Here is an 11,455-nt window from a genome sequence, read left to right as displayed (position 1 = left end):
GATTCTTTCAAATTCCAATTTGATCGCTTTCGTTTTACTTGATCGAAGTTAGCTCAGGGCTTACTTGGTTGCTATAAACACCAAAATTGTTACAAACTCAATATACACACAACCTCAATCAAAAATATTTTTGAAGATCACACTCTAATAGGTCCATTCATACAAATGAAGTTCAAATAATTGTAATGTTTACATTCTCTTTGTGGCTATTTGTAACAAGGAATTGTATGCTTAAATTTAGATCTATAGAAAATAGCTTTCTTCTTGGAAGTTCTGTTTTCTATTGTGAAGACCAGTCTTCCTGGTTCGTGAATGTAAAATGAGTTCCTTGCCGGTTTCTCGAGCTTCTTCTCCACTTTTATGAGTATCTTATATGAGCCTTCGTCATCTGGAATGAACTCCTCTCTGTACAGAACCTCCCATCCTACAACTATGATATCCCAAAGCACTGTTACTCCTGCCTGACATTAAATGCAAAGTTTTAATGTGCAAATATTTCATAATAATTGATATAAATATATGCATCATAAGAGTAAGACTTCATTTGGAATAGTTTTTTTACTGCTTTATAAAATTATTTTTTAGTATAAAAATTTACTTCTTGACCGTCCATCTTTGTCTCAAGAAAGTAACAAAGAAGCTGTCCCAAATAAAACCTGGAATGATTTTTTTACTGTTTCTTAAAGCAGTTTTTTAATACAAATTTTTTGTATAAGAAAACTATTTTAAGAATCATTAAGAAAGCCTGTAAGATACAAAATTGCTAGCTAAATCTTACCAGCTTATAGCAAATATGGCCTTTAGAGAAGTCAGTTAATAGAAAGATCGGCTACTACCCTTAAAAAATTACCTCTACGATTGGAATTTCAACATGAGTTATCTTTCCTCCCTTCACAAAGGTCTCTGAAACTCTCCCATCCTCAGCTAGAAACTCATCGTCGTTTTCTCGCTTAAAACCACCGTATTGGATTGGTATATTCTCTGGGTCAATGTATCTATATATTTCACAAGAACAAAATTAGTCGTATGTTTCCAATAAGAAATAATGCGTTAAATTTAGTATGTTATCATTCTTACCTCAACAGAGTTTCAGTGACTTTATAAGGCCGAGCAAACACAAATTTGCTTTCAGTTCTTTGAGTGAGCAATGGTGAGAACAAAGCTCTGTAGGTGTAGTGTCGAAGTGAAATATTCAGAAAAATCTGAAAAAGCAAAATTATCATAATTAGCTGTATATAGATCATCAAAACTTCTACAAAGAGCCATGCCTTTGCAACTTTTAAAAACTAAGCAATCATTTAATTATTATAATGGAACCTATTTCTCCATAGTTGAGCAAAATGAGAGATTTAGTACTGCACTATAGAGGCAAGGGGTCCTCATGCACTAGGTATATTATTTTTTACCATTGCTGCGTCCTGGAATATTCTTAGCAGTAGAGAAATATAAAGTTTAATGTATTAGCTATGTACGAAGATCCAGCACACAATCAGATAAAAGAGATGGTGTAGCATTCATAAGAGACACCAGAGTTTTTATATGGAAAACCTTAAAAAGGGGGAAAACCACGGGGCCTTTGCCCAGCTTGAATGAATCCACTAGTGTTTGCAGCCAATTGCAAATCGGGGTGTCAATATTGGACCACACCTAAAAACTCGACCCGAACCCAACCCAAAATTTTTGGGTTTGGGTTGACCCAAACCCGAAGCGGGTCAGGTTCGGGTCCGAAAAATCGATCTGTTTGCAAAATAAAGTTGGGTTCGGGTTGACTCGAGAACCCGGGAATGACCCAAAAATCGGCCCTGCTCACTCTGACCTGCCTTGCCTGAGTCTGCCCATCTGCCCCGCGGCCCCGCATACCCCGGATGCTCTGCTTGCCCCGGCTGCCCTGCCTGCCCCGCGGCCCGTCTGTCTGCGTCGCATCGAGCCCATCAAGTCGCATCGTGTCGCATCGAGCCATCAAGTCGTCGCTTGCACCATCGCCCGCTTCCTCCTCTAGTCCTCCCCTATTTCAATGAAGAATGATGGTTTTATTTATAGTGTTTTGAAAGTGGCATGGCCAATAAATAAGAAGGATATCAATATCAGTTGGGAGTGATTTGAATGGACGACTGATATTGATTCCCTTGATCATGGACCATTTATTAGGCATTTGAATGTCTTAATGGTTTCATAATTTGGCAATCTTGGGCTCGTTGGATTCTTCTCTTCAAGTTGCTCGATTTGACTATAAGCATGTAACATTTGGAAATCTTTTGTTCATCAAATTTATGGTTTGAATCTCCGGATGGTGGGGAAATGATGATAAACCCGATCAAGATCTCATGGTTCCGTCATCCTAGGTCATCATGGTCCTTGGTCTACTTAGTCAGAGGAGTTAGTCGACCCAACCTGACAAAAGGATTTTTATCGGCATCCATAGGTTGCTTTGTCCTAGGATACCTTGTAGACCTGAGGTGAATATTTGTCTAAGGAGACAATTTTGAATCCACCTTAACTAATAGAGGGTTGTATGCCCTATTAATCATATCCTATTGATTTATTACTCAATGATTTAATGTTGTTGAGAAACATATGGGCTCTGATCATGACTGTAATTTAATGGTGTAATTTTGTAGCAAAACCATCCGATCATAATTGTTTACTTGTAATGCCATTTGACAACAGCTTTAAATAATTATCATGAGGATTACATAATTATAATAACAATATTATTATTATTATTATTATTATCATGAGGATTTTGGAAATGACTCAGAGACTCATTCTAAAATTCGTGCATTGATACCTCGATTTGCGTGTGTTTTCTCAAAATCTGAACATTTTGCCTCGGAATAAGCTTAAATTTCTCCATGCGGATTTCATTGGTCAAAATTAAAGTTCATTTTATGTATTTTTAGCGTTCCGAACGCAATAGCAAAGTTCATTTTGCGATCGAAGGTCGTTTGGGAAACGTCGAGCGTTAATTTTCGGTGTCAATCATCTATTTTGACCATTCTCACCCGGTTTGATTGCTAGGGGTTCCCTCTAAGGCTAATTCGATGCTCCAATCGCAACAATATTGTCCGTTTTGCGATTGGAGATCGTTCGACCTTTCAAGTAATACGCCGCGCCGATACGCGTCACTTCAATCACCCAATTTTCCCTTGTTTTGTGCGTCTTTAGTGTAGAGGTCAACAATATCATGAAGCATTAAAAATATAACAAAAGCCGAAAAAAAAATGAACTGGAGTTTTATTCTGAATCTCAATATTTGTGCAGAAATTTAGATAATGAAAGTATGAAGCTGTAAATCTCATAAATAAATAAGGTTTAAAAGATATGTATGAATTTTCAACAACCAAACGATCCAAACTTATCTGAGTTGTTAAATTTAAGAGAAGCGCCTATGTAATGAAATATAAATTCCAATAAACAAAGTTCTTACATTTTTAAAGATGAACTCGGGATAGTTGTCCTGAAAGATCTTGATCATCTTCTCAATAGTATTTCTCAGCTCCTTCATAGAAGACCCAAGCAAATCCTTAAGATCTATGACCTGCACCATGGCTGAAGCCTTTCCAAGCTTGAAGCTGAGAAGCTCCTGAATTCCTCTCTCCATGAACTGAACCCTCCACCTCAAAAACCTCTCCTGCTTCTCTCTGCTCCCAAATGCCTCATCGTACAGCCCACCCTTCCTTAATGATCCATACACATTGTAACAAACAGGGTGCCCTTCCCTATCAAATCCATCCATATATGCAGTTCCCATAAAATATTCTGAATCCAAGTTTTCTTTCAGGATTTCATCTACACCATTCTCATTTCTCCACCTCAATGTTCTCTGAATCATTTCAAAAGTTTCACATAGCTTGAATTCTCTTGCTCGAAGGAATTTAAGAAGGATGGTGTCAAGGCAATCATTTGATTTTGAAGGAAGGAGAGGGACACCCCAAAGAGAAATTTTGCTATTTTCTGATGTGGAAGTGACTTCATTAGTAGAAATAGAATAGGAAGCAATGCGAGGTTTAAGAATGGTGCTTCTTTTCGGAGCTTGAGAGTTTGGATCGAGGAAGAGAAGGCGGTTTCTTTTGATGGATTCTTCGAGCTTGAGCTTGAGATCATGCAGGGTCTTCTTCTCGGATGGCTTGAGTTCTTCCAAGGCCATGCTTGGGAGGAAGGAGAAGAGAAGAGTAGAAGGAAGCCGTCGGTTTTGTTTTTCTTTTCTTGGAGAAGAGATAGAGGTCTCAATTGAAGAATATGCTTAAAGAGGGGGGATGGCAATTGGCATGGAAGGTTGGAGAATAATTTGTGAGTTTTGGTTGTTGAAGTGTTCAAACATTATAGGCTTTTACTATTTTGGAATGATGATGAAGGTGTTTTCTAAAATTGAGCAATTCTTAGCTTTTTTTATTAATTTTAAGAATTTTGAAGTATTTGGCTTTCTGATTTAGGGGTTTTTTGGTTGGAATACTTTATCGTGTAAAATATTTTAAAATACAGGAGTTTTGACAATTTGGTGCTTGATTAGATGAAAGCAAAAAAAAACAAAATAAAATAAAATAAATAGTGTAAATCATTCTAAAAATATTTTGAATATTGTTAAAAATTATTATCATTGTTATCAACCAACGTCACCATATAAAAAAATAAAAAGAATAAATTTTAAAATGTCAAATATATTTATTTATATTAATCAAATAAAATAAACATGACAATTAAAAATAATCCTAAATGGCCCCTTAGTGTGGGCAAATTATTGGGTCAGGTGATCGGAGGCGAAAAATAAGTTCGGACATCCAATAAAAATTTGTCGTGTCAGCTTGCGCTTTAGTTGCGCTTTTTGACTTGCGCTTTAGTTGCGCTTTGGTTGCGCTTTAGTTGCGCTTTTTGACTTGCGCTTTAGTTGCGCTTTGGTTGCGCTTTAGTTGCGCTTTGGTTGCGCTTTAGTTGCTTGTCTCTTCTTTTCTGAGTCCTTTATGTTTTGCCAGCACCTGTTTTCTTGCTTATTGTTGTCTTTGTGTATATTTTCATTACTTGTAACTTAAACTTTATCTTTTAATTCATGGGTCTTGGACCCCGGGTTTACCCAAAAAAAAAGTCAATTGACACTACGTTGCACAAAACAGGTTCTATATACTCTGACGCTACACAAAAATCACCAAAAATATTATCTACTTACAAAACGTACTTCACCAATGCACTCAAAATATCAAAATTAACGAATATACCCTTTATGCCCGGCTCCATTAGGTGAAGAAAACGACGAATAATTATTAGGTACGGAGTGCAGATCGGGAGAGCACCGTCTGCACAGACACAAAGTACCAAGCGGTACCTAGTGGTACCCAGCGGTACCGAACGGTATCTAGCTGGATTTTATACTAGTGTGCAGACGGTTCTCCCCGTCTGCACTCCGCACCTAATAATCTCTCATGACGGTGTGTCTGCGTTGGAAAATTATTAGGTCCGGATACCAGATGTAAAAATATGTCTGGTGTCCAATAAAGTATTGACATGTGAAATATACACATATTCGAGAAATTGTTGTAAAGTGCAGATAAAATACAGTTAAAGCGCGGTTAAAATGCAGATAAAATGTAGTCAAAACGTAATAAAAAAATGCAGTCAATACAAAATCCACGTGACAATTTTTAATTGAATATATGTCCGATGTCCGGACGTAATAATTTTTCGTCTTCATTAGCCTCAATAAAAAATTCAACCATGGTACGATGCATTTTTCATTGTTTATGATTGATAACTACAAGTAATCTTTTTTCAAATAAGAACCAAAATATCCTTTCACCAATACTATAAGTAATTCATTCAATTCATTAGAAGTGAGTATAAAAGCTCCAGAAATTATCCGAATCTACTAAGAATTCCTTCGAGCTAACATTGGCGCATTAGTTATTGTATTACAACTCAGGATTAGTCACTACTGTTGCCATAAGGCCTACATCCCAAATTTTATTTGCATTAAAATAAGATTTTATTTGGGACAACTTCACTGTTCTTTAAAAGCAACTTTTTAATACAGTTTTTTTTTAAATTAAAAAATTTTGTATTAAAAACTGCTTTAAAAACAGTAAAAAACTGTCCCAAAAAAATCTAAGACATTGCATAAGACCTATGTTACAATCATCCTATACTACTAAGTTTCTCTCAGATAAAAATCAGAAAAAAAACTTTGAAAATAACTTAAGAAAGTTAATCAAATCTCTGCGCTAGCATTACATTTCTATAATTCAATTGACATCGATGAAGATAGGCTGAGATTCCACCGTCCTTCGAGGGAAATCCTCATCAAAATCCAGTGTCAGCGTTGTTAACCTTTCTGTTCCATTTTTTAACTCCTCCATAACAGTTAAGACAAGAGAGCTGAATGAACTAGTGATGGTACACAAGCAAAATACATGTAGAAGTTCATAGAATCTACATTATTTCAAAACATCAGAAGTACACAACTGAAACAGGAACGAAAAAAACTAAAAATAGTCTCTAATAAACATAAATTTTTCATATACAGTGAAAATAATAAGAACCTTATAATCATTAGAATAACTAAAACAGAAGCCTCAGTCTTTCTTATCAGCGCTGCTACTCTCATCAAGAACAGAGTCACTGTTCTTGGTATGAAGAATGTTTCTCTCTTCTTCCTTTTCACCAGAAACAGAAACTTTCTGTTGTTCTGAGGTAACCAAATCACCATGAACCTGTTCAGCAGCTGGAGTATGAATTAATTCAAGCTTGGCATAATTTGCCAAGACCTGCTCAAGCTCATCATGCAGATTCAAAGCTTCAAATAGCATTGATTCATCATCAGTAGTTGTTTCTATGATTCTCCGCAGAACAGGCTGGTATTCCTTACACTTTTCTGCCATGCTTATTAACAGCTCATCCTACATTACAAGCCAAGCATGCGTCAGTGCAATGCACACAAAGATAAAACAAGAGCAATGATTTGCGATCTGATTCCAACAGTAGAATCAGGGCAAATTATTTGGTGCGGAGTCCGGAGTCCGGACGTAGCATTACGTCCAGACTCCAATTAAATTTGCACACGTTTAATACGGACACGTGGATATTTACTGTGCTTTTTGTAAGGAAAATTTTTTAGAAATTTAAAACGTGTAATTTGCTGCCCTTTTGTTGCGCTTTTGCTATTCTTTTGCTGCGCTTTCACTTTGTTGCGGTTGCACTGCACTTTCACTGCGCTTTTACTACGCTTTTATTTTTGCTACTCTTCGACGAGAAATAAAATCACCTAAAAAAATTAAATCCAATTAAATCTCCACGTGTCTGTATTACATGTGTACAAATTTAATTAGTCTAGACATAGAGCTACGTCCAGACTCCGCACAAAATAATTTGCCCATAATCAGAGTGTGAAAAGTTGAAATTTTAGAGAATAGTAGAGGTATTTTATAAATATTAGAGAACAGAAATATTTGTACACGTGTAATACGGACACGTGGATATTTACTGTGCTTTTTGTAAGGAAAATTTTTTAGAAATTTAAAACGTATAATTTGCTGCCCTTTTGTTGCGCTTTTGCTATTCTTTTGCTGCGCTTTCACTTTGTTGCGGTTGCACTGCACTTTTGCTGCACTTTCACTGCGCTTTTACTACGCTTTTATTTTTGCTACTCTTCGACGAGAAATAAAATCACCCTAAAAAACTAAATCCAATTAAATCTCCACGTGTCTGTATTACACGTGTACAAATTTAATTAGAGTCTGGACATAGAGCTACGTCCGGACTCCGCACCAAATAATTTGCCCATAATCAGAGTGTGAAAAGTTGAAATTTTAGAGAATAGTAGAGGTATTTTATAAATATTAGAGAACAGAAATGAATTGCTGACCGAAACTTTCAAACTGAGGCAAAAAAGCTTGCTCAAGATGCAAGCATCAAGGCATTTATTGCAAAGTGTACCAGAAAAATGAGCATCATTGGCCATGATAGTTTATAAAGAAAAGTATCGTTAACTAAGAAATAATGCAAGAACAAACAAAACAAAACCATGGTTAAATAATGGAACAAATATTACAATCACATACAACAATAATAGCAGCTTTATCAGAAGCATGCAGCTTCATGAATGCTTAAAAATTATTCTTTTCGTGAGCTGCATTGGGTTTTAATTCTTCTTAATTCCTCTTTAGTCTTCGCAGTTACCCGACAAGAAGCCCAGGAAGAACCTGAACCGGTAACAGCTTTCATTATACCGTCATGAATCATCTTTGATCACATTATTTGCTGAGAACACATTTTGGGCTCCGAAAATTCGGCCCCGGCCTCCGCCCGCTGTTGCTTTTCTTTTCGGGGGGAGTTTTAACGCATTAAGTTCCGAGGTAAATTTTGGAAGGCAGATGGATTTGTAGATAAGACACTACCCAGAGATTTCGCCTTCATTTTTGCGAGGACTTTATGATCTGAGTTCTGGTTTCCTATAGGCGCAAACCCCTATAGTTAATTACCCCTCTCGATCACGAGAGAAAACTTTTGATTAAGACTAGTCGTCAATCAGATACGTAGAATATACGTGTTATCTGGCATATAGTAGAAGCATGGGTATAGAAATGTGGAAATTGGAAAGTTGGATTATTTGATATTTAAAATAGAAATTTCACAATCTTGCACTTAAAGCGGATGGTGGGGGAATGGATAATAGACCCGATCAAGATCCCATAGTTCTGTCGTCCCGGGCCATCGTGGTCCCTGGTCTACTTAGTCAGAGGAGGTAGTCGACCCAACCTGACAGAAGGATCCTTGTCGGCAGCCATGGGTTGCTTCATCCAAGGGTACCTTGTAGACATGGGTTGAATGTTTGTCTAAGGGGACAAATTTTAATCCACCTTACTTAACAGAGGGCTTTGTATCCTATCGATCATATCCTATTGATTCATATCTCAAGGATTTGATGACACTAAGGAACGTATTGGTTCTGGCCATAACTGGTATTTCGTGGCACCATTTGGCGGCAAAACCACTCGGTTCAGAGGGCCCCGGGTCATAACCGTTTACCTGCAGTGCCATTTGGCGGCGAAACTGCCGGTTAGAGGACACGTACCACGCCCTTACTGGCAAGAGATTGTCTTGAGAATGGATCCTAGTGATATTTTCTACTAGGCATTTGGCTCTTTGTGAGCTAGAGTAAATTTTAATTTCCGTTTTTAAAAATGGGTTGGGTTCGGGTTGACCCGAACAGTGCTGGGTCAGTTCCGAGTTCGACCCGAACCTGACCCGCTGACCCGAATTAACACCCCTAGTAAATTTTAATTTGTCCACCCCTGCAAACTGTTGCAGAGGGTGCATGGGTTTTTCTTTAAGTGATTTAATGGTTAGATTTCAATTTTAAATATTTTGGATTCTAATGATTTTTTGAAATCTTGGATTTTTGGATATTTGGGACGGCATTTGGAATATTTGTGAATGGACCCCTCCGGTTGATATTTGCATTCAACACGGCCATCATCGGAGTGTTTAGGGTCATTTTCATTTAATTAAACCTTGTCGACCCTATCAACTTGCCGATAGGGGATCGGGTTTCGTAGACTTCATGCCTTTATTAGTGAATTTTCATTGTTATAGGCCTTGAAGGCCTAATATGAATGTATTAAAACAAATATATTGGTCGCCGCAACCGTATATTTGTTTGATGGTTCGAACTCTGTCGACTTTTATTGATCCGCATAGAAGGATCGGGTTTGAACTTGAATTCAATTATCAACCCGCGCAGCATCCCTAGACGTCACGTGTACTTATAACACGCTCGACGGGGCCCATGCGGGTGTTTGGGGGCATTTTGTAATTATTTATTGAACCTTGTTGATTCTCTACATGCTTAGGAAGATCGGGTTCAAATTTATTGACCCGCATAGCATCTCTAGGCGTCACATGTATTCCTACAACATGCTCGCCGGGGCCCATGCGGGTTTGGTGATTTCCCTTATCATTTTTTGTGTACCTATGTGCATACAAATTACGGTGCATGTGTGAGAGCATTTTCAGATATTTGTAAACGTCTTCTGTCCGCTTGCATGAATATTGCGGATCCGATGGCGTGGCGTAGCAGCTTCTGAATAGAGTTGTCTGCTGCATTGCACAGGTAGACTGTTGTGCACTACATGTCTCTTTTTTGCAGTCGGATCATAGTGCACTAACGAATCTCCTGCTTTTGGATATAGGTGAATCGTAGCGTTGCCACCTGATTGCAATAAGATATTTCATTGTTCAAATATAGACTCCCTTTTCTCATTCACCGAGAGGTCATTCTTGAAATTCATGATTGATGACTTGAAAGGAACTCCTTCAAAGATTTGTCATTTCCGGTGTTTGTGGATGTCGGAACTGTTTTCTTCCTAAGTATAGAATCAAGAAGAGATTTTGGAACACCAGGAAGTTTAGTTCGAATTAATTCAAACATCTCTTCCATTCTGCCAGGAGATGTCCTCCGTATATCGAGTCGTCTTCATACCCGACGTACTAGCAGCATCTCAATCACCGCTGTTGTAGGTGCTATATGTACTTGTGTCCACAGTGATTCATTGTGCTTACGAGGTACCCATTGTTGTTATCCACAAGCACTATATCAAGTATTACTGCTTGCGTGGAGTGTTATATGTATGACAAATTTCCTACAATAACCCGCAAGGACTGGCATTTGTTGTAGTCCTTTGGCATTTGTCTTGTGGATAATATTTTGAGTGTATCACAAACTTTCTACAATCACCCATAGACATTTGCATTCACTTCATATTATCTGCCTCCACCTGCAGTAGATGGATGTATTTATTGATCATTGATAGAGCATTGATTGCAAGGATGTTATAACGTCCATTGCTTGTTGTTGATTAGCACTCATAAGCTTGTGATTGTGGCGAATCTCCCTTCACCGCCAACAAGTGTTTGTATCTACAATAAATTTTCTTAGACTTGCTTATATTCCTCCTTCATTGATGTGAGAAAAGAATCCGGGGGATGGGGGACCCGAGGACCTCCGCCCACAAAAATAGGGTAAACAGCCTTGACTAGATAAAAGAAAAGGACTCCTATGTAATTAAACGAACAAACTCTTACATTTCAAATAAAAGAAAGACTTAGAAATCAAAAAGACTTACAAACAACGACTTAAAAACTTTGAACTCTTCTTAAACTTGACTCTAATAAAGGACACCCTAAACTTGCTTTCCAAAAAAAGAAGGAAACAGATGAGGTGGTCACTTGCGGAGAGACGAAAGAGGTTAGAAGCCGAGAAGAATGGTGGAAAGAGCTCGCAAGATTTCCAAAGCGGTGGAAGAAGGTGGACAAAGCTCACAAGCTTCTCCAAGAAAATCTCAAGGATTTCTTTTCCAAAAATTCATATATCTCTCTTTAAAACATTACATAACCCCTCATATTTATAGGTATGAAAGGGGGAATACAAACAGCCACACAAATTGAATTCCCATAGGAATCCAAACATCAC

The 11,455-nt window shown here is 37.6% G+C and overlaps 1 protein-coding gene across 1 annotated transcript; it reads right to left on the bottom strand.

The window, feature by feature from the left end:
* Positions 1 to 3,040: 3,040 nt before the first annotated feature.
* LOC110094966 (patellin-4-like) lies at positions 3,041 to 4,506 on the bottom strand. Its single transcript, XM_028694522.1, has one exon. It carries the CDS (start codon positions 4,145 to 4,147, stop codon positions 3,374 to 3,376), a length of 774 nt encoding a protein of 257 aa, XP_028550355.1. The 5' UTR covers positions 4,148 to 4,506; the 3' UTR covers positions 3,041 to 3,373.
* Between the last annotated feature and the right edge of the window lie 6,949 nt (positions 4,507 to 11,455).

This window comes from Dendrobium catenatum, unplaced genomic scaffold, assembly GCF_001605985.2.
Source record: "Dendrobium catenatum unplaced genomic scaffold, ASM160598v2 fragScaff_scaffold_501, whole genome shotgun sequence".
NCBI classification, from domain to species: Eukaryota; Viridiplantae; Streptophyta; class Magnoliopsida; order Asparagales; family Orchidaceae; genus Dendrobium; species Dendrobium catenatum.
The sequence above is the reverse complement of the archived record's forward strand: the minus strand, read 5'-3'. Positions and strand labels throughout refer to the sequence as shown.

Excerpts from the sequence above, each read along its gene's own strand:
- LOC110094966 (XM_028694522.1), bottom strand. The coding sequence starts at position 4,147 with ATGGCCTTGGAAGAACTCAAGCCATCCGAGAAGAAGACCCTGCATGAT.